The 24792-nt window shown below is 37.8% G+C and overlaps 1 protein-coding gene across 4 annotated transcripts in view; it reads left to right on the top strand.

The window, feature by feature from the left end:
• The window catches only part of Nell1 (neural EGFL like 1), an 826302-nt gene that overhangs the window by 130790 nt on the left and 670720 nt on the right, over positions 1-24792 (top strand). For 3 of the 4 annotated variants that reach the window (XM_077797507.1, XM_077797506.1, XM_077797505.1), the window contains one exon: positions 17825-17995. The exons of the other annotated variant lie outside the window; for it this stretch is intronic. In XM_077797507.1, the coding sequence (XP_077653633.1) occupies positions 17825-17995 (171 nt within the window). The remainder of the gene's footprint in view (positions 1-17824; positions 17996-24792) is intronic. 4 annotated transcript variants of the gene reach the window in all.

The following is a 24792-nucleotide window of genomic DNA, read 5'->3' as shown; positions in this document are numbered from 1 at the left end:
CTATAGTGGAATATGTTATATTGTAAAATATTTATCAAGAGCTCAAGTCTTCTTAATAGAAGCCTTCAGGGGTCAGTAGGCCACATTTCCTAAGGTGGTCACTTGGATTCCAGTACAAAAGAGCCTTCAGCACCATGGACAGAGGGAAGCTTTGTGGGGCCCGGTCTACCTGGTCAGCTTGCTCCCAGCTCACAAGGACTGGCTAAATACCCGGAGGAACTGTCTGCCCAAGTCAGCCTTCCTCAAGACTCCTCTGTGTGTGGGGGGGTTGGGTTGCCGTAGATGTTATGGGACAGATGAGTCTGTGTTGACTGTCATTCTTCTCTCCTCCAAGATCATCCAACCCATCCATCTTTGTCCTAGCTTTGTGTCTTTGGTCAGGTTGTCTAACTTCTCTCTGATTTGCTTTGTTCACAAGTTGAATGAAGAGAATAATAGTGCCTCTTCTCACAGGGTCAGTTCAAGAATTTGCAGAAGTTTGTATATAAAGTGCCTATCACGCAACATGTGATAAGATTTCATAAATACTGGAAATTATGAATATTGCCATTATATAAATGGTGTTTTTACTGAATTGCCTTCTTGATGAGGAATTTCTTTTCTCCAACAGGGATTCTCAATGTCATTACCCTTTTGTGTATCACAGTAAGGTGTAATTGTTACTCAATACAATAGATTTGTTACTTTACTCATCCACTTATTTACCAACTCTTTCCAATATGCTAGGCCCTATGATAGGCTCTGAAAGGACAATGATGGACAATGAGAGAGGGTCCAGAGGAAGAAACCAAAGTTCACTAACATCTGTGAAAGGAAAGAATATGGTATCATGAAAAGACTTAGGTGGCAGCGGGGAGTGAATACCAGTTATGTGCTCCTGGTGGGGTGACATTTAAGCTGAGGGATGAAGGATGAATAGAAGCCAACTAGGTAGAAAATTGGTATCAGATTGTTCCTGATTGTAGGATGAGTATGTCTTAATGGATGGTAGCCTGGTTTGTTTGAAGACTTGGAAGAAGTTTTTTTTTTTTTTTGTGCAGAGAGCAAGGTGGAGAGTGAACTCACTGAAATTAGAAAGATTGGCAGATGCCGGAGCATGTTTCTTGATGGCCTTGTTCAATTCTAGTTTTGAGCTCAATAGCAATGAGAATTCACTGGTGCATTTTAAGCTTTGGAGTGAGCATAGTTGAAAAGGTTTGATAACATTAGTAGATTTTTATTTTCAAAAGATGACTGACTCTGGATGTAGAATGAATTGGGGAGGGCCAGAGTGGATTTATTAAGATCAGATAGACAGTTATATAGTCACTGGTAAGAAAGGATGGTGGCTGAAATAAGGACAATAGCAGTGAAGGGGATGAGGTGTGCATAGATGTGGGAGAAACCTAGGAACAGACGCAACAGAACTTGCTAATGGTTTGCCCATCAAGCAAAGGGCAGAGAAAGAAGTCAGAGACCATGCTTAAGTTTGCAGCTCTCATTCTGATATATTAAATGAGAACTAGGTTTTGGGGAAATATCATGAGTTATATCTTGGGTTTACTTGAGGCATCCAGCTGTAGTAGTTGAATAGATATTTGGTTATACAGGAATATAGCTCAAAAGAGATCTAGAGTGGAGATATAAATTTGTGATTCATTTATGTAATATATACATATATTTGTATTAACAGGCTGAAGTAGAGTCTAGATAGAGCCACATATTTGATGTGCTTTCTGAAAGGAGCAGAGAGGATCAAAGTGAGAGGTTCATATGAGAAATGAAATGCTCATTTGTGGGAGTGTTTTATGCCTATGAATGACTTCTATCATAGAAGTCAATGGTTTGAGGACTACTAGACTACAACATCAAGGTCACATGTCTGAGTGTGGGTCTATCTACAAATTTAACCCAGCTTGTCATCTTGGCTACTCCATAACTCCTCTGTTTTCTTTGCACATATCTTTCCTTTCTTTCTCTAAGCCTTTACTCTCTCCTCTTCCCACAAAGCACCTTCCTCTTCCTCCTCCAATCTAAAAAAAAAAAAAAAGAAATCACCACCTCTGTTTTCATTTTGAAGTTTTCCAACTTCACCACTTAAGAGTGGATTTACCCCCTTCTCTTTAAAGGCTGAGCTTATAATATCTATTTTCTCCATTTATTTCTATTTAGCTTTTATTTTACTTCATCAAGTGCCATGTAAATTCCTTGAAAAGAGGTATGTATCTTTGCATTACTTAGTGCGTGCTACTTACTTATCGTAACACTTAGTGTCATTCCTTGTGTATGATCTTCAATCTTGCTTTCACAGGATATGTAAGCTTGGCTTAACCTTTAGCAACTGGGCTTTTATCTAGTTATAATCTGGATTTGTGCTACACAGACTAAGTGATTTTAATTTTAAGTGGAAGAATATGTATCAAATTGAAATGGTAAGGATAAAGAAACAGCTCTCTATATAAGAGAGCTGTTACATTAAGTAAAAAACGTGTAGAATAATATGCTACTATTTGTGTTAAAAAGGTGGGATGAAATAATATATTCATACTTGCTTTCATAGCATAAAAACCTTTGGAAGAAAGGATAGTCTTTTAACAAATGATGCATGAAAAATTGGACATTTATATGCAGAAAGATGAACCTTGACACAGACCTTACACTTTGCACAAAATTAATATCAAAATGGATCATACAATGTAATGTAAAATGCAAAGATATAAAACTTTTAGAAGAAAACATTGCATAAAATCTACATGACCTTGGGTTTGATGATGAGTTTTCAGATATACCATCAGGAGCATGAACCATGAAAGAAAAAAAAATTTATGTGAGATTTTATTAAAACTAAAACCTGCTCTGCAAAATATACTATTAAGAGAACAAAAAGCAAGTCACAGACTGGGAGAAATATTTAAAAAAACCACAAATCTGATAAATGATTTTGCCCAACATATACAAAGAACACTTAGAAAGCAAAAATAAACAAACACTCTCACTAAAAATAAAATGACAGACGATCTCATCAACGAATATATATATATATATATATATATATATATATATATATAAAACATAAAAGATACCACAATATAATTTATCACTAGGGAAATACAAATCAAAACGAGGAGATATCCTCACACACCAATTAAAATGGCTAAAATTTAAAATACCTGACAATACCAATTGCCAATGGAAATAAATAGCGAAAGAAACTTGTACTCATTGGTGATGGGAAAGTAATATAATATAGCCACTTTGGAAGACATTGGGTGGTTTCTTAGCAAGTTAAACAGTCTTCCCATACAATCCCACAATTATACTCCTAGGTGTTTACTCAATTGCTTTGAAAATTAATTTTTACACAAAATTTATACTAAATGTTTTTTTAGCTGCTTTATTAATAACCACTCAAAACAGGAACCAATCAAGATATTCTTCAATAGGCTAGCGAATTTATAAAGCATGGTATATAAGTGCAATGGAGTAATATTCAGCAATAAAAAAAGAAATGGATTATCAAAATATGCAAAGACACCTGGTGTGGTGGCACATGTAATCCCAGCGACTCAGGAGTCTGAGGTAGGAGGATTGCAAGTTCAAGGGCAGCCTCTGCAATTTAGTGAGTACCCTGTCACAAAATTTAAAAAGATAAAAAAAAAAACAAACAGGCTGGGGATTTGGCTTCATGGTTAAGAGCCCCTAGGTTCAGTCCCTGGTACTGTCCTCCCTGCAAAAATACAAAGACATGGATGAAATGGATGAATCTTTTTTTTAGAGCAAAAGATATTTTTAAAAATTTTATTGGTTCATTATAATAATATAATGGATTTGTTATTCCATATTTATACATGCAAATAATTTGTTCAATCTAATTCCCTAGTATCTTCCCTTTCCCTCCCTTGTCCCTCTCCCAAACTGCTACATGAATGAATATTAAATGCTTTTTACTAAGTGAAAGAATCCAGTCTATAAGAGCTATATACTGCATGATTCTATTTATATGATATTCTGGAAAAAGGCAAGATGATAAAGAGATCAGTGATTCTCAGGGCTTTAATAACTGGGGGAGGGTTAAATAGGTAAAGAACAGAAGAATTTTTAGGCAGTGGAACTACTGAATATGATTCTGTAATGGTGGACCTATGACATTATGCATTTTTCAAAACCCACAAAGAGTGAACCTTAATGTATGCATATTCCAAAAAACCATTTTGGAGGTCAGGAGATCCCAGGTTGAAATGCAAAATGTAACATAACTAGCTAATAAGTATCACAAATGTGTAGAACCACTTCTACAAAGAGGGTTGGGGAATAAGGTTGTGACTTCTGTAACTTTGGAAATAAATGGAGTCTCTAAGACTTTAGGCAAATGTAACTATATATAGACATTTCACTCTAGTTGATAAAGTTGATTACATGAGGATATGGGCTAACAATTTTAAAACTATTGAAAGTGAATAATTAAAAGGATGGTGGAGGGCTGGGGCTATGGCTCAGTGGTAGCGCACTTGCCTGGCATGTGAGAGGCACTGGGTTCGATTCTCAGCACCACATAAATAAATAAAAAAGAGGTCTAACAACAATTTTAAAAAATTAAGAAAAAAAGGACAATGGATTGTGAGATTATAGGTAAGTATGGAACAGAGTGTAGCATAACAATGTGGTGATGGATTTGGATTTAAAATATCAGAATATTTGTCTTAATTTAGAGACATATAAATATGTATAGAAATATTTATAAGGGTGTGTGTATTCGTGTATAGTGGATATTATATACACACACATATATTTCCTTGCTGTATTCCTCTGCGAGGGTCTGAAAGCAATAATACCCTAATATCAGTGAGCACACCTAATGCCCAGATTTTGATTTCTAATACCATTCTCCAATAAAAGGAACTGGATCTCTTGGAGAAGTGTTTGATTTTAGAACTGGGTCAAGAAATATATAAGGTGAACCTTGAGTATTTTATTGTACCAGCAAGTAAGGAAATGCTCAGAACAAAACTAAATGAAGTAAAAAGAGCCCTACTGCAATGGGAATGTCAAAGGAACAAAGTGAAAAACTTCTGAGTTCTAGAGCTGGAACATTTGAGCAACATAATAAACAAATAAACATGATAATTAGATTATAATCTGCAGTACAAAATGATGACCCGGAGTCCACACTGATATAATTAATGTTTGAATGAATGAATAAATAAACAAATAAGGAAATATACATGTCTCCTAACAGAAGGGTTTCAAGGTGGTGGGACATAACTCCCTACTCCTTAAGTATGAGAGGCAGACAATGACTTCCTTCCGAAGAGTTGGTATGGAAATGGGAGAGGAGAGGAGCAACTCTACAGTGGAGAAACCAGACAGACAAAGCATCATTTAGGTAGGTTGACACCAAGAGTAACATCAACAGTGACATCACATACTAAGAGTAACATCAACAGTGACATCACTAGCTTGTATGCATTCTTGATATGATAATGAGGATTGACTTTGTGCTCTTCCTTCCCAAACTCACAACTCAAGTGAAAAATATTATACAGATTCCCACTGTGGAGAATTCTATGAACTGCCTGACCAGTGTTCTTCAAAACTGTCAAGGTCATAAGAAACTAGTAAGTCTGAACTGGCATAGCCCAAGGACCCTAAGGAGACTTGCTGATTAAATCTAATGTAACATCCTACATCAGAATGTGGAACAGAAAAAGGATACAAGATAAAAATAAGAAAATTTGAATGAACTATGAACTTTAGTTAATAATAAATTTATGTTGGTTTATTAATAATAATGTACCATACTAATGTGAGATGTTAATAACAGGGAAAACTGGGTGAAGGGTATGTAGGACTCTGTATTATATTTGTAACTTTTTCTGCAAATCTGAAGATATTTTGAAAGATTAAAAAGAAAACTTTGAAAATTAAATTAAGCCCTGATCTCTCACCATGCACAAAACTCAATTCAAAGTGGATCAAGGATCTAGGAATTAAACCAGAGACCCTGTGCCTAATGGAAGAAAAAGTAGGCCCAAATCTTTATCATGTTGGATTAGGCCCCGACTTCCTTAATAAGACTTTTATGGCACAAGAAATAAAATCAAGAATCAATAAATGGGATGGATTCAAACTAAAAAGCTTATTCTCAGCAAAAGAAATGATCAGTGAGGTGAATAGAGCCTACAGAATGGGAGCAAATTTTTATCACATGCACATCAGATAGAGCGCCAATCTCTAGGGTATATAAAGAACTCAAAAAACTTAACACCAAAACAACAACAACAAAACAACCCAATCAATAAATGGGCCAAGGAACTGAACAGACACTTCTCAGAAGAGGATATATAATCAATTAGCAAATATATGAAAAAAAATGTTCAACATCTCTAGCTGTTAGAGAAATGCAAATCAAAAGTACTCTAAGATTTCATCTCACTCCAGTCAGAATGGCAGTTATCAAGAATACAAACAACAAGTGTTGGCGAGGATGTGGGGGAAAAGACAGACTCTTACATTGCTGGTGGGACTGCAAATTGGTGTAACTGATATGGAAAGCAGTATGGAGATTCCTTAGAAAACTACAATTTGACCCAGCTATCCACTTCTCAGTTTATACCCAAAGGACTTAAAAATAGCATACTACATGATGCAGCCACATTAATATTTATAGCAGCATAGTTCACATTAGCTAAATTGTGGAACCAACCTGGATCCCCTTTAATAGATGAATGGATAAAGAATGTGGTCTATATACACAACAGGTTATTACTCAGCATTATAAGAGAATAAAATCATGGCATTTGCAGTTAAATGGATGGAGTTGGAGAATATATTGCTAAGTGAGCTAAACCAATCCTAAAAAACCAAATGCCGAATGTTTTCTCTGATATGTGGATGCTGATCCAAAATGGGGATTGGCGGGGGTGCATGGGAGGAATGGAGGAACTTTGGATAGGGCAAAGGGGAAGGGAGGGGTCCTGAGGGTAGGAAATATGGTGGAATGAGATGAACATCACTACCCTAAGTACATGTATGAAGACACGAATTGAGTGACTGTACTTTGTGAGCAACCAGAAACATGAAAAATTGTACTCTGTATGTGTACTATGAATTGAAATGTATTCTGCTATCATATATAACAAATTAGAGTAAATAAATAAATTTAAAAAAAAAGAAACTTTGGAAGAAAACCCAAGGCACCTGTGGTTGCCTCTGAGGGGCATTGAGTACTAGGAAGATTGAGTGTAGGATGGGAGAGAAATTTTCACTGAGTACTTTTATAGATATATTAATTTGTTTTTGAAATAGATGAATTTATTCTGAACATAAAAATTCAATAAAAATTAAAAGATTGAAGATTATATTTCTTGTTTTAGAGCAATAATATTCTCCATAAGCCTTTAGTAAAAGTTGTGGAGAAAGTGCTATACATGTGTTGGCCATTACTATATCTCTAGCTATAACAACAATGTTACTAATATTTTATTCCTTCCTTCCCCAACAGCCCCCCGCCCCCGCCCAACACCTCTCTCTCTCTTTTCAGTACTAAGTATTGAACCCAGAGCCTTCTACATGCTAGGCAAGCACTTTATCACTGAGCTACATCACCAGCCCTCATTCCTATTTCTTGATATTCGTGCACATCTTAATTTTGAGTTCCTGGAGGTCCAAAGCTGTACCTCAGGCTTAAGATGAGATGCAGTTGTGCAGTTCTAGGCTCTATGCCTTGGACTTGTTTGCTAATAAATATTTTTATTTAGTTTTATTTGTAGGCTTTGGCATTCAAAAACAGACTACCTGAAATGGAGCAAGTTTTCTTGTATGCAATTATGAAAGTGAACCTAGCTATTGTGTATAATTATAATGCACTAATAAAAACATTTAAAAACTATCCCTTCTATCTTTGTCCCTGTAAATTGTATCATTGCTTTCATTTTAAATTTCTTCTTCCAATTTTAATTTTTTTTCATCTCGACTTTCCTAAGGTTCCATGTCTTTTTTTCATGGTCCTCAGTTTCTGGGAAGTAAGAAGCCAGCCCTTGCTTTAGTCAGAACAGCAGGGCCTGATAACCATGTGGATTTTGAAGACTACAATAGAGCTGTTTTGAATTGATATAGAGCTTTATTTTACATTTCATTTAACAGTGAATGTTTATTTTCAATAAAAGAGGTTTTGTAATTGCTGTCACTATTAATCTTTTGCTAGATGTTTGCTGAGAGTATTGAGCACAGAACTAATATGTAACTTTACAATACAAATAACATCAGGTCAAGTCTAAACAAATGAAAGGAGAAGGCAGACACACATTTCCTTGTGAAAAAGGCAGGCAGTATACACTTTGAGCAGCACCACACCTCTCTGAGGCTGTTTATTTCCATGGAGGCAGAAAGGAATCTGAAAGGGAAATCATAATCAGTACTGGCCATTAGCCCTTCATAAGGTGATTTACAAATGCTCTGTTAAAATAAAGAACTGTGAAGTAGATGGTTTGTTTTCTAGTAGAAGAAGAAAGGAAGGAAGGAAATGAAGTGTGTCACCTCCATAAACACCTGGACTAAAAAGGCAGAGGCAGGGGTTGGACAGAGAGAGATTGGCTGGGCTTGGGACCCCTTTATTTCTAGGGATTATTCCCTTTTCTCCCATTCCCTACATGGCCCTGAATAAAGACATGAAGAGTTGGGGGTATTAGATGTTTTTCCGGATCAGTTAGGACTTTTCTTTAACTTTGTCAAATAGCACTGTAGATTGAAAGACAAGTGTCCAGATCCTTGTCTTGCTGGGTGGGATATGAGGACTCGATATATGAAGGATTATGGATAATGAGTAGTATATGAAATTTGTTGAATAGCTTCTGAAAATATTGCTGGCTTATTGATATTAAGTTATATTTTGGGGTTGAATACCATTTTTAAAGGTTTTTTAGTTTTTAATTTTTATTTATATTTTAGTACTAGAAATTGAACCCAGCAGTGTTTTACCACTGAGCTATGTCCCTAGCCCTTTTATAAATTACATTAAATTAAAAAAAAAATAACCTTTTGAGACCTGGTTCAAGTTGCCCAGGTTGACCTTGAATTTATGATCCTTCTGCACCAGCCTTCTGAGCAGCTGAGATCATAGGCATGCATCACCACACCTGGCCTATGTTTTAGCTATCAATAATTTACTTTTTAAATTGGAAACTGAAAATGTATAATTGTATAAATTTATGGGGCATGAAGTGATGTTATGATTGATGAATACAGTTATAGAATAATATACCCATCATCTCAGATTCTTAACATTTTTGTGGTGTAAACTTTTGACATTTACTCTTAGCAATTTTGAAATGTACAATATTCTTATTGTTGAGTTGATTCTCCATGGTCTACACTAGAACTAAAAAAAAAAGGAAATTATTTTATTTGAGATTTTATACCCTTTTACCATCATCTCCCTTGGGTCCCTTGACTCCTACCTTCTGTACCCACCATTCTTTGTACTTCTGTGAGTTCAATTATTTTTTAATTACGCATATAGGTAAGAATGTGCAGTATTTACCTTCTGTGTCTTGACTTTTTCACTAGCATAATATTCTCCAATTCCATCCATGCTGTTGAAATGACAGGATTTTTAGGGCTGTTACTATTTGCTGATCATATGATCTTATATAAAAGTGGTACAAGCTCCACCAAAACCCTGTTAGAACTAATAAGTGAATACAGTAATCAACTCACAAAAATCAGTAGTATTTCTATGCACTAACAATGAACTAACAATGAACTATTTTATAACTACACATTTTCTTCCATTTGTTTAGACTTGACCTGTGTAGTTATAAATCTGTGAGCTTACTTACAAGCTGTCACTTTGAGATTTGATGATCTGGCCAGTGACCCCAGGCATTTAGTAAAGACATACGTAAATTCTAAGTCTCAATTTTTAAAGGTCAAAATCTGTATACCTAAAGCTAGAGTGTTCCAATTTCTGTTAATGTGCAAAAAACGGACCCAAAACTTGTTACACTCAGATTCTGTAGGTCAGAAATTTGGACAGAGCCCAGAGGAGGTGGCTCATCTCTGTTCTATAATATCTGTGGCTTCATCTGGGAAGCGTGGACAGCAGGGGAAGCCATCTGGAGCTGTTTTCGCTCACATTGCTACTTGCTTATAATGGTCATTGGCTGGGGCCCCAGATGGGATGGTCAACTAGAGCACCCACATGTTACCTTTCTAGTGTGGACAGGGCTTCCTCACCGTATGGTGGCCTCAGGATGGTTGGGCTTCTTACAGGGGACTCAGGGCTTCAAGCACAACTGTTTGGGTAAATAAGAGAGAAACTGCATTTATGCATTTGTTGCCCAGCTGTGGACAGAATCACCTAGATTCTAGGGGAGGGGAGAGAGTGCCCACCTTTCAATTATAGGACTGTCAGGATCTCTTGGTAGAAGAGCATGGACAATGGGAGGTATAGCTGTGGCTGTCTTTGGACAGCCAATATTAGGCCTGGAGTGCAGGTTCTCCGTCATATAGGAGGTGACTGTCTTCATGCCTCCTGACTTTCTTTCTGTTTATAGCCTAGCAGTAGCTTTGTGTCCATGGTTACTTCTCAGTTTTCTGCCTTTCTTTTTAGTTTTTATGTTCCTGTACCTCTCTCTAATGAGTCAAGGTAGTCTAGACACTTCTAAGTATGTTTATTATTATCAGTAAAAGTTCATTTTTGTTTACAATCCAGCTCAGTTTTAGTCTGTATGAAGAATGGGATTTATGGATCTTGCAGTCACTTATGGACCCAGACTCATTTCATCTAATGGTGCCACCACCCACCAAGGCCTCTGACTCCTCCATTGGACCCTGACAACTGCCACCAATAAGAACACCTTCTCTTAAGTGTCTTGGCCTGGACATGATGCATGTCATCTCTGCCTATGTTTTGTTGCTTACAGCTAGTCATAGGGTCCCTCCTAGATCCAAGAGGACAGGAAATATGGTATAGTATGTGCTAGGCAGAAGGGCAGGGTATGGATATTGGCTTTATCTGCTACATCTGCCATCTCCTGTCCTCCCTCCTACAAGCTGCTAAGAAGCCTGGAGTAGGCTTATTGACAAAATGTCAAGGGTTAAACAAAACTAAGGGTCAATTATTCATTTTCTTTTCAGGTTTATCAATTTGCAAAGTAGGCCATGAATTATAGGAATTTAGACTTGAGCTGGACCTCAAAGACTCAAAATAAATTTAGTTATTTAAAACTATTTTTGGAAGTAAATCTCTTACTCAAGGGAAATCATTTGGGGGAAATTCCAATTTATGTAACAAATGAAAGTAAAGCTTCTCTGATTAAGGGAGGTTGTAGTCCTGTCTTTTCCCACTGCCCTACATGCTAAGGGCCTTCCAAGGAATCCTAGGGCTCTGTGAATCAGAGTCAATCACTTCACTGGACAGATGGGAGAAACTGAGGCACAGAAAGGCAGGAACATGATCTGCCCAAATTTCCTTAATTTGTCTGTAGTGGTTTAGGTTGCATGTCAAGTCTCAGTACACCCAGGCCAATGGTCTTTGCATTACTGATCACTTAAAAACCGTTCCACCATCTCTTTTTTAAGTACCTACAGTACTTGAGAACCCCAGTCCAAGTGAGGACACAAGATACCTTCCTGGTATTTTGGATTTTCTTTTTATTATCCCAGGATTGGGCAAAGAGAAGACAAGAGCTTTAGCAGAAACAGGGGTGACATTTTTCTCATGGGTGATGGTGAGAGCTTAGGAAATGGGCTGGCACCTGACTCTGCAGGATGACTTGGTAGCACAGGGCATCAAGGGGTTCATGGATGGGGGCTGCCTGAGTACACTGGAACTCTTGCCCTGTCTGATCCTGACATGATTGTACCTCCGTCCCAGAGAGAAAGGAGCACAGTGTGACGTAAAGAACACAGGTCCTAGAATTAAGCAGAACTGAATTTGAATCTTATGATTCTGTGACTTCAGGCAGGACACTTTATCATTTTGTGTCTCAGTTTTCAAATGCCTAATGTAAATCAAACTATCATGTAATATTGTTGGCAGAATTAGAGATAATACATTTAAAATGCTTTCTACCATATAACCCAGCTATACTACTTACTGTTAGGTATTTATCTTACTGAATTAAAGTCTGCATACTATAATGATCCACGTATACCCATGTTTATAGCAGCACAATTCACAATAGCCAAAGTGTGGAGCCAGATAAGGCGTCTGTCAGTGGATGAATGGATAAAGAAAATGTCGTGCTTGTGCGCGCACACTATTATGGAGTTTTATTCAACCATGAAGAAGATGAAATTGTTTGCTAAAAAAATGGATGGAAATTGAGAGAATTATGTTAATGAAATCAGCCAAACTCAGAAAGTCAAGGGTCACATTTTATCTCACGTGGAAGCTAAAGAGGAAAAAGGAAAAGAAAGATGTAGGGGGAATCTCATGAAAATCGGAGGAAGATCAGTAGAGGAAAGGGACCAGATGGAGGAAGAAGGGGAGGATAAGGGGTTATACTGTAGAGTGATAGTGGCCAGATTATATTGTTATATTATGTGCATGTATGCATATGTAACAACCAATCCCACCATTATGTACAACTATAGTAAACCAATAAAAGTATGGAAGAGAATACCACTGAATACAGTAGAAAGTTGTGGAATGCCAGCATTGGGAGCACCCACTTTGTTGTTTATCAGATCTGGGTTTAAATCAAGGTTCTGCCATATATAGCTGTATGAGCTTCAAAGGTTCAATTTCTTATCTGTAAAATGAGGTGATGGGCAGAGCGGTTGGAGGAGAAGGGGAGGGGGCATGGGGTAATTAATGATTGTGGAATGTGATGTTCATTATATCCAAAGTACGGGTATGAAGACATGAATTGGTGTGAATATACTATGTATACAACCTGAGATATGAAAAATTGTGCTCTAGATATGTAATAAGCATTATAATGCATTCTGCTGTCATATATAAATAAAAAAAAAAATGAGGCGATGGTTAAAGTATGGACTTGGATTGCTATATAAAGCAAGAACCTAGGGCCAGACTTCTCTGGTTTAAATCCCAGTGCTGCTTATCTCTATCTGTGTTGTCTTGAGCAAGTTAGTTAACCTCTCTGACTTCCATCCTCCACAGAATGTGGATGATAACAGTTGGTAATTTTAAGTCTATTTTGAGGGTTAAATGAATCAGCATTTGTAGAATGGTGCCCTGCCCATAGTTAACGCAACAAGAGCATTTATTAAAGCAAATAACAAATGACAGATTTGTTGTGGGGATGGTTTTGATGTGAAATATGAAGCTCTAAAGGCAGTCCTCCTGAGAGTGATAAGAATTCAGAAAGAATTATCTATTGTTACGTCACTAATGTTCGCTATATTGTTTTTGTCATCACTGATACCATTATCATTCTTAGGAGCAGAGTTAACTTTTATTGAGGTCCTATAAAATTGTAAACACAATGCTGGGAAACTAATTTTTTAATCATCTTTGGGATTTTTCAGGATTTAGGAAACTGGTCCACCCTGGTGCTCTCTCTACACCTGTAGTGTACTTGGTTCCCTTTATAGCAAGTAGCTAGAGTCCTGCTTGGTTTTCTCCCTGGGAATCCCAACAAAAGTAAAGCATGAATAGGAGTGTGGCCTTATTTCCTAAGTCCACCTGGCCTTGACCTCTCAACCAGATTCCCACAAAACAATAGCTTTTTCAGAGCTACAAAGAGGACACAGTTGGAATGTAGTAGGTACAGCACTAACTCTGGGGCTCTTTGGGATATGATGTATTTTTCTAGAAAGATAATATATGTCCTTGTGGAATATCTAGGAAAGGAAAACTGTTCTAAGAAACTTCTGACCTTTGCTAATGAATTAGTGCTGGTTATCATCTAAAATTAACTTTTAGAATTTTTAATCCCTGAATACAGAAACAACACATTCACCCAGCAACTACTTTAACATCTTGAGTTTGTCTACCCTTACAGTCATGTGCATGTGTGTGAGAGAGAAATCTTAAAATGGGATATACAGGCATTAATTTGGGGGAAAATGATAAGCATTTTAATAAAAATGGCTTGCTTGATGTACCATATTATTTGGAATTTTTGTTGCAAACTTGACTTCCAAATATAACATGGAATTCAGATCATCCCATGAAATTTAACTTCAGTTCCAGGTCATAAAGATTGTATCTAATATCCAAGAGTGGCTTTGGGGAATTATTCAGATTTTGGAGTATGGTCTGCCTAGCACTTAAGCAAAGGCTTTGGTTTAAAAAAAAAAAATCTCAGCCATGGAAACATAGGAGGTGAAGATTTTCGTTCATAGCATTTGTGCGAAAAGGACTTGGGGCGTTAGTTGATGAGAAAGTCAGTGTGAACATTAGGAGGCATTCATGGTCGCCATAGCCCAGAGCAAAGCAGGTGATAATGTCACTGTACTTTGCTTTGGACCACATCTGCACCAGTGCCATTATCCCTGGATGCTGTATTTAAGTGCAAAATTGACTTATTTGACCAGGCCTAGAGTGTATTGACCAACATGGGGAAGTACCTAGAAAGAGGAATCGGGTAGGATCCTTATCCAGGAGGGGTTTCTAGTCTACATGGGAAACAGGCTTGAAAAAAAAAATAGGGATATCATTGCTGTTTTCAAATATTTGCAAGACGAGCAGCTTTTCCTGGGAGCCAGAGCAGTTCATTGGAACAGCACACGTGGCTGAGGTCCAAGGCTAAGGGGAGAAGTACTGCTCATAAAACCTGGCTGATGGTTTCATCATCCATAGAGCTGCTGCCTCCACTCCCTCTGCAGACTCTCAGGAAGACCCCACAACACTTGAGTCTAAAGAGTAGAACTGTTAGAGCTACGTTGCTCTCTGGACACTTGCTTGTGATCACTTCCAGTATCTTTCCTTTTCCTGCTAGCACCACATGGCTCCTAGTCTCTGGCTTGTAGCATCAAACTTCTGCTGCCCTCACCGTGACCAGCTGGCCAGGAAGTATAGCAGCACCTGGTGTACTCCACTACAGTGCTTCCTAAACTTTAATGTGCACATGAATCATCCGGGATCTTTTTGAAATACAGATTCTGATTTCATAAAGCTTGGGTGGAGCCCAATAATCTGAATTTGCAGGGGTGATGCTGTTGCTGCTGCTACTGCTCTGATTTCACTTTGGGTAACAAGCTCTGCTATGTATTACGGGTCTTCCCCCAGGCGATAGCCAAATCCCATCAGGCCAGTGACCATCTCTTCCAAGTTGCTACCAGTGACCATCTCTTCCAAGTTGCTATCAGGACTAAGCCTCACATCTCTATTAGCAGAGGGTTACTGCCTGGAAAAATTGCCTTATTCACTTCATGAAGCAATTTTATCTGGATGTCACTTAGCCATCCAGTATTTTTTTTTTTTAATCCCTGGTGCCGTTTCAGCAGTTATCTAACATATTATTTTTAAAAACACATCATATTGAAGTTCTTCCAAGTTGTTTGAGATAATATCACCTTTTGAATATATACATGATGCTGTCAGAAATATTAGCCTAAGACAGAAGTATTTGCTAGCATAATATGGGGGCAGATTTTTTTCTCATAGCTATATATTTGTGATTACCACAAGGTAATCACTTACTCCAGTGCTTTATAAAGTGATCTTTAAATGATGTTTTTATAATACATTAAGCACTTGCTCAATGAGGCCAGAACCCCAGGAATAATGATTAAATCTGGTTAAATGTATTTACCTTCCTCCTTAATGATTTTATCAGCTGATCTCTGAACATTTCTCCTTGTCATTGATTGAAGTCCTTTTGGTCATGTTTCTTCCCTTAGGAGTCACTTTCGGGTCAAGACAAGGGTATGAATCTTGGTAAGGTCTCAAATATAAAATCCCAGTTCTTTTCTATACTGGAGCTACATGGTCTTGGCAAAGCACCTAGTATCTCTGATCATATGTGAGCTCGTCTGTAAAATAGGAATAATAATATCTGCATTAAAGAAATGAAATGGGATAATGTCTATGAAAGTATGAAAGTATTTCACATATTCCTGGCACATAGTGGTCACTCAATGAGCAGTAGCTTCTCTTGACTTTGCTTCTCTTAGGATGCTTTCTACTTGTTTGGTGTTTTTTTTTTTTTTTTTTGGTTAAGGAGAGACATTTTATTCATTTTTCTTTCTTTACTAGTCTGAAAACAAGTGAGATAGGGATCTGTATTTTAAATGCTTTTTCATTTCTTCACTATGTGTTCAGGAAGACATATTGAATGAATTAGTGCATGACTAGATAGTCTCTAAGGCCTTGACTTTTAAGTTCTGGCATTGTTTGACTCTTCTAATGTTTTAGTTGCTTAAAAGAAATTGGAGAGTGTCTTTAGAATAAATGTTAAGGAATTTCTTCCTTTTTGGTCTTATAAAATATGTATTTTATTAATTATTGCTAATAAGTATGTACCTGGCCCCAGGAGCTGGCTGCTCTCATATAAGGAGCTTCTTCAGTTCAGGCCTGATTTTTTGTTGTGTTTCAAGTAAGAGAGGTCAGCACTAGCTTTGATTCTCCGCTTCCCTTGAACTTCTCTTGGGAATATCTCCTGTGAAAGATAAGCAAGAAATATGCATTTGTTCTCTGACATGAGATTTGGGAATCATGCATAATAGAGGTTGAGTTTCATGATATATTCATTTCGGTCCTCATGGAAGATGCATTTTGTATTTTTGATTAACAGTCTAGCTGGTGAGGTCAGGCCAACTCAGTGGATTAGAGGAGACACAGCAGGTCCTTTTAAATCTCAGGATTAAACTGGTCACCATCTCAGTGAGCAGCTTTTCGATTGTCACATGAATGTGTTGCTGGAGGTTAGTACTGGTTGAGGTAATCTTGCTCCTGCTTGAGGGCATCTCTGGTGCCTGCCTCTAGGATGGCAGAAAAGTGCTTAGAAAGTGCACAGTTAAATTTGAATGAGTTTAAATCCTATCTTGGGTGTGTTATTTAATCCTTGAATTTCCGTTTTTAAATCTTTAAAATCAGTTTTATGCGGTTTTGTGGGTGACCTGCTAGTATGATGCCTGTCAGTGAGGTCAGGTCTCATGTCAATGACACATTTCAGAAGAGAAGCATGGAAGATAAAATCCTCTGCTCCCCATGAAAGTGCCAGCACTGGTGGGTATGGGAGGAGTGTTCCCAAAGTTACTTGCTGCAGTCTTCAGCAGTGGCACTAGGGACGTCTCATGGATCTGGAAAACATGATAACCTTAGGAAAGAAAAATCCAAATGCATGTTTCATTCTGGGATAATTTGAAATGCTGATTGATATGTGAGTAGTTTCAACCTTTTCTCCCCTACTCATCTTCTAGGAATTGTCCAGATATAGCCTTTGGTTTAAGGCAGGGAAAAAAACTTAACTAATTTCTGTATTCTTGCAATTTATTTGAATCCCTGATGTCCAACAAGCCTTTTATTTCTCATTAGTTCTTGAAAAAGTTAAAATGGGAGTTCTAAAAATAAACATCAATACTTTCTTTTGACCCAAATGGCCTGTTTTAGACAATAGAAGAAGGATTCTAAACGGGTGCTTTTATGTATTTGAGAGACACAGCCCCATGCTTTGCTAATTAGCTTGTGGCTTCTTACCTCACAGTGGCTCAATTGATCTCCTTTTCAGAGGCTCAGGGTGTCACCACAAGGGCTGTCAGACAATAGGTGAATTGGGTCCCTTACAGTACAATTGATTTCAAGTCATGGTTTTTGTGTTGTGTTTAGCTAATTTTAGATTTTGAGGAACCTCGTAATAAAGGGTAGGGATTGGTGATAGCTGTGATATTCAGAACCAGAAATAAAACAAAATTTTGTTTCTTTACACAGCTATTTTGAACTGGAGAGCAGTGGCCTGAGGGATGAGATTCGATATCACTACATACATAAGGGGAAGCCCAGGACAGAGGCACTTCCATACCGAATGGCGGACGGGCAGTGGCACAAGGTCGCACTGTCAGTGAGTGCCTCTCACCTCCTGCTCCACGTGGACTGCAATAGGTATGTCTTTGATTGTTAGTGATTTTGCCCTTGAAATCAAGCAGTGGAAAGGGGAAAAAAAATCAAATCCCTCCAAGACTTGCCAGGAAACAAAAACCAAGGGACCTTAATTGTAATTTAACCTACCAAATGGGCCGTTAGGCGTGCTGAAATGACCAAGTGTAATACGATAAGAAAACAGTTCATTAAGATGAAACTGTATCCTGTGATTAGGAACAAATGTACAAAAGGTTGATTACAGATTGGGGAATATTAAGTGCACCCCGGTGTGCTCTCGGCACTGGCTGAAATTCCATGGAACTGTGATCACAGTTAACTGTGATATATTGTTGTTGAGTTCGTTCCACTTGGGAGCAAAGAAGCCAGTCTACCTCAAAATGAATCTGAGAGGCCTTTGCTACTGAAGCGGCTAATTCTATTTTACTTCATCAGGTGCAGCTTTGCTTAAATATCTTTTCCAAATGGGACCTTCTTAAAATGGCTGTTCTTTGAATCTTTTGGAATCAGTGCCATTCATTCTCTGTAGGGGAATGCACCTTCCAGCTTTTCAGAGGGTGGCAGGACTATTTGTGAGATCTGGGGGCTGGGGTTCTATAGAAAGTTGTAGTGACACAGACATGCTGTTCTATTTGGCACTGGAGGTAGGTTTACTGACAGCTGAAGAATGGAGACCACTGGTTTCTGTTCAATCACTTGTGGCTAGACAGCTAGATAATGGTGGTTAGGGGAAAAATGTTGATCTCTCCAGAAACCACTGAAAATCCTTATGGAAAGTGATCCAGTCCAATTACAGAGAATTTTTTTGCATTCCAAGCATGCATTGTTGGTTCTCATTAATGATGCCATTAAAGTTAAAATGACTGTTCAGCCCCAGGGCTTGCTCCCTGGGGCCTAGGGTAAAGAAGTGCTGGGGACAGCCTCCCTCCCAGAACCCATCAAGAGGAAGGGTATTCCAAGGTCAGTCAGTGACAGACTACATATCTGATGAGTGGATTTTTTTTTTAATGTGCTTGACACTCCTTCTGAAGTCTGCTTTAGAAGACTTGGAAGGGCAGCAATCTGGTGTCAGGCTCAATCCAGTGTCAGGCTCTGAGAAATCGAAGTGTGTCTTGCTCCATTTTGATGTGCTCTATTTAAGGTACTTTCTAGACTTCTGAAGTATTGTGGCTTTGACTAGTTATAGTATTGTGTCTGGACAGTTTCCATAGAAACCATTGGCTCCTTTTCACCCTGCAGACTTGAGCTGGGCAGCCTGGAGGAAGCCAACCTTTAACTTCTCTCTCCATTTCTACCTTTCAGAACTCATTGGCTCTTTCAATTCTCTAGAACTAAAGTGGCCTGGTAGATAGCACTCTTGTTCCCGGTGACCTGCCATCCACATACTGCCCAAGTAGGATTGCAGAGGAAGGACACTGCTTGTCCTCCTAAATCTCAGGCCAGGAAAAGGCCTCAAATTCCTACTTTAGTAATATCCAGCCAAAAATTCCTGGAGACACTGCTGTTTTCTTGCTATACATTATTTTGCTTCTTTCCTCCAAAAGTTTTATTGTGTCTTGACATTGTTCTTTCAAGAACAGAAAAAAAAATAGGAGAGAGAGGATCTGTCCCTGCTAAGCTAGAGTTTCTTGCCTTCATAAATGTTTTAGTCCCTATGAAGTATTATTTTCTACCATTCTCAGCCACTTGTTAACTCTGTGACTTTGGGCAGGTGAATTTACTTACATATTAGCGATTTCATTTGAAACAGGAATGAAATATGAATACCTATGTATGAATACTAATTATGCTCTACATCATGATGTTTTGGTTAATAACAGGCAGCATATAAGATGGTGGTCTCATTAGATACATCACTTAGTGACATCATAGCCTTCTTAGTCTGTGTAAGTGCATATGTGATGTTCATACGATGACATAATCACCTAATTCATTTATATTCCTGTTGTTATGGATCATATGACTGCACATATTTACAAATGGGAGTGTTAAATATTCCATGTAAGGTGCTTAGACCTTTGGTGTACAATATGCCTTTTGGTGGTGGTTGTTTTTTATTTTGCATATTTACCTCTTTGACCTTGCCTCTAACCTTTTTTTCATTGTTCATACTTTATGGCTTCCACAGCCTCTCTTCAAGAAGAGTGGGAAAAGGATGGGAGCACTTTAGCTTTAGGGTTAGTATTTGTAGAATGGATAGAGGAGATTCTATGTATTCATTTTCTTGATATTTTTACTCTTTGACATATGACATAACATGCTCTTTATGTGAGGTCTTGGGAGATCTTTGGAGTTGTGTGGAAAAATGTGGCATCTGATTGTTGGAACCCATTGCACCTACATTTATTGAATATTATTACACTCTAGGTAACACACTAGGCTTAATGTTCCTGAGGACAGCCATATGGGACAGCTGTATTAGACCCATTTTATAGACTTGGAAATACAAAGGCCCAGAGAATGTAAATCACTAGGTTTCAGTAACATAAGTATAGAAACAAACTTTGGACATGGATCTACCTCTCAAACTTTAGTCTTACTACCCCTCCATATCCCCTCCATAGTGTGTGAGCTTCATGCACTGTCAAAGACAAAGCCGCAAGGACAGGAGGGAGTCTTCCCAGGAGTCAGTGCTACAGAACGTCATAAAAACATTTAAAATCAGTTAACACAAGATTTCCCAGGCAATACCATTGCTCTGAAGAATTTTAGTGTGGCAGGACTTTCTGCTTTATTTTTTTAATACATAGGTTAGAAATTGAGAAACAGCTTTGTCAGACCTAATTGCACAAATCGTCATAAGTAAAGTCATTGCTATTTTAGTACTTCAACACTTTCTATGCTACCAAGACTTATACTTTTTTCCTTGCTTCAGCTGTTTACCGGGGCCTAGCTAGAAAATCTCAGTATACAGGTAGAAGATTACCTCAAACTAGAAAGATAAAAGGAACCATTCAGCTGGGTGGTCAGGCAGGTTATATCTCCATTGCCTTGGGTTTTCCTCTACCTACCTTTTATATTAATAGTTGCCCACCAAGCCTAGAATGAGATCTTCCTCTGATTCTCTCCCTCTGTTCTCAGCCCCCTTAGCAGACTGTCCCATTAGTCAAAGGAAGAATCCATCAAACCTGGGATTCAGATCAATGATCTTTCACATTCACTGCAAATGGATTTTCTTTTTTTTTCATTTGGTAACTTTTAATTTCCAATCAGCCAGTCATTTATTGGGTAAACTATCTCTCTGAGGATACTAAGAAATAAAAGCTTCCTAGCCATTGGGAAATTCATGGCTTACTCATTTTGTTCTTTTAATTTCATCCTGAAGCCACTGTTCCTTCCCGTGAACCATGATTGGCCCTGTCCTGGGTATCAGAGAGAGCCTGGACTCAGCCAGAATCCCTGTGAACAGTTTAAGTTTAGAGAGAACTGAAAGTAGTCACTTCTAGCATCTCGATCTTGAAAGTGACAGTAGACTGAGCCCCTCAGCATCCAGGTGATGGACTCTACAGTCTTTTCCATTCAAATGGCAGCCTGTGGCTAGCACTGTCTGCAACATGCAAGTGCTCCTGCCCTAGGTTAACCTCTTTTTTTTTTTTCATTTTTTATTTTAATTGGTTATATATGACAGCAGAATGTATTAAAATTTATATTACACATATAGAGTGCAAGTTTTCATATCTTATTGTACACAAAGTGGAGTCACACCATTTGTGACTTTATACATACACTTAGGGTAATGATGTCCATCTCCTTCCACCATCATTCCTACCCCCGTTCCCTCTTCCTTCCCCTCCCTCCCCTTTTCCCCTTTGCCCTATCTAGAGTTCATCTAATCCTCCCATGCCATCCCAAACCACATTATGAATCAGCAGCCTTAAATCAGAGAAAACATTTGGCATTTGGTTTTTTGGGATTGGCTAACTTAGCATTATGTTCTTCAACTCCATCCATTTAACTGCAAATGCCATGATTTTATTCTTTTTTAATGCTGAACAATATTCCAGTGCGTGTGTGTGTGTGTGTGTGTGTGTTTGTGTGTGTGTGTATCACATTTTCTTTATCCTTTCATCTACTAAAGGGCATCTAGGTTGGTTCCACAGTTTAGTTATTGTGAATTGTGCTTCTATAAACATTGATGTGGCTGTGTCCCTGTAGTATGCTGCTTTCAAGTGCTTTGGGTATAGACTGAGGAGTGGGATAGCTGGGTCAAATGGTGGTTCCATTCCAAGTTTTCCAAGGATTCTCCATACTGCTTTCCATATTGGCTGCATCAATTTGCAGTCCTACCAGCAATGTATGAGTGTATCTTTTCCTCAAAATCCTTGCCAACACTTTTTGTTGTTTATATTCTTAATAGCTGCCATTCTGACTGGAGTGAGATGAAATCTTAGAGTATTTTTGATTCACATTTCTCTAATTGCTAGAGATTTTTTTTATATATTTGTTGATTGATTGTATATCTTCTTCTGAGAAGTGTCTGTTCAGTTCCTTGGCCCATTTATTTATTGGGTCATTTGTTCTTTTGGTGTTAAGATTTTTGAGTTCTTTATATATCCTAGAGGTTATTGCTCTATCAGTGTGTGCATGGTAAAAAATTGTTCCCAAGTTGTAGGCCCTCTATCACTATCACCACACTGATTGTTTTTTTTTTTTTTCCTGAGAAGAAGCTTTCTGGTTTGAATTCATCCCATTTATTGATTCTTGATATTAATTCTTGTGCTATAGGAGTCTTATTAAGGAAGTTGGGGCCTAATCCGACATAACAGAGATTTGGGCCTACTTTTCCTTCTTGTAGATGCAGTGTCTCTGGTTTAATTCCTAAGTCCTTAATCCACCTTGAGTTCTGTCTCACTGCTAGAAAAATTATCTCTGAATCACAGTCTATCATATTTTAACCAAACTCTGAATTCTTATTTCATTTGTTCAGACTTGTAGAAGTGTGCTTGGCACGTGCATGCATACACACACACACAAACACACACATATACTCTCTTATCCTGATCACTACCCTGACAGTGAGTTAACTCAGTGATTATAGTCTGGACAATAGCATATTTAGATTTAATTTTATTACATGCTATTTATAAGCCACAGAGCAATCCAACTTTTATATTTAACTGATCTTTAAAAGCTTGTTGAATCAGAAATTAAAATAACTATAAATCACAGAACAAGTCAGTAATTCAAAGTTCCTAATACTTCAGAGTATTTTCAGGATATAAGTATCTGCTTATATATGTAGATTTCTCATAATGAAATATGTCAATATGGCATCTTCCTTCCAGAGAGCTCCTAAGTATTTATAAACATCATCTTATTAAACCTTACATTTATTAAGGTACTTAAGCCATCTGTGTAATGTATTACACTGATTTTATACAAACATTGCTATAGTATAAAGGGGTAAATTAAGAGATGACTATAAATGATCATAGCTTCCCAAAGAAAAACTGACACTCTTGGGTCTCTGGTTGAAATATTCACTTTGAAAACAGAAATACACATAATTCTTCCTCAAAATTAATTAAAATAAAATTTTGAAGCCAGCATATGCCTCATGTCCAACTAACACAACAGCTCCAGATCTTCTTTCTAGGGAGAGATGACAAGCAGGCTAGGAAGCTGGGACATCATGCTTAGGTTTAAGTACGAGTACCGGGCCATGGTGCAAGAGATGATGTAAGGCAGCACACGATGGATTGTTGTTTTTCTGGTAGAGACAGTCAGGTCTGGAAGATCACAGCAGGGAGGGCTTCTGGGGATGTGGAGTAGTTTCTCAACTTCCTACCATTGCAGGTGAAAATGCATGGCAGTTTCTATGACTTTACAGTAGTGTCACTTTGTGAATTGCTAGTGACACGAGAGTCAGGCTTGCAACAAAGTTTATGTTGTGGGCATTATAAAGCCTCTCGCAATCTGGTGAGAAGAAATTTGTATGGGTGCATAGTATCAAGTTGTCAGTAATGGAAGGCCTGTGGGGAGATAAAAAAGGAGGTATGGAGAGGGGAGGAAAGGGAAGAAAGAGCTGTCTCTCATGTTTCATATTCCAGGAACCTGAGTCCTGTGGTTTAACCTAGATTGAAAAGAATTTTGAATCTTTGTCTTGGCTTTGCCAATTATAAAATGTGATTTTCATACAATGATACAGGAGTGTGGAAGGCAATCTGTGTCTTTGCTTTCCAATTAATTAATTAATTAATTTGTTCATTGGCTCATTCAAGTGCCTGGAAATGTGCTCTGATTTGAAAAATAGGAGTAGTAATAACTCTTCTGCTATAGGGGTATTGTATCAGTATAGCTAAAGAGTGCATGTCAAATCTTCTGAAAATGTCAGGCTATTATATAAACAGACAGCATCATTAAGTACCATAGATATGTACCATAATATTGAGAAGATTTTCAAGTATTATACTGCTATTAAAGCAGTGTCTTATGTCCCATGTATTTAGGACCAAATGGGTAATATGAATTCATGGAGCAAAATAGAGTTCGAGGTTAGTTGGGTCCCTGAAGTTATTCTGATTGACAACTCCTAGGTGAGGTTCTCTAGTAGTTTGTCTTAGTTTCCTGATCTGTACTGCAGCACAGTGGTGCATGGTTTTTATACTAACAAGATCACTTTTAAAATATGACTTTAATATCACTTTTAAAATAGGACTTTAAGAATATGGTGTGGCCTGTTTCCCTCTATTCCTGTGGTAGTGAAGAGGAAGAGGTTTAGAGAATTGGCCTCTGCTCAATCCTGAGCCAAAATTATTATGACTTTTATGAAGGGATGTAATGTTTTACCAAGTGAAGGA

This window comes from Urocitellus parryii, chromosome 4 (assembly GCF_045843805.1).
Source record: "Urocitellus parryii isolate mUroPar1 chromosome 4, mUroPar1.hap1, whole genome shotgun sequence".
NCBI classification, from domain to species: domain Eukaryota; kingdom Metazoa; phylum Chordata; class Mammalia; order Rodentia; family Sciuridae; genus Urocitellus; species Urocitellus parryii.
The sequence above is the reverse complement of the archived record's forward strand: the minus strand, read 5'-3'. Positions and strand labels throughout refer to the sequence as shown.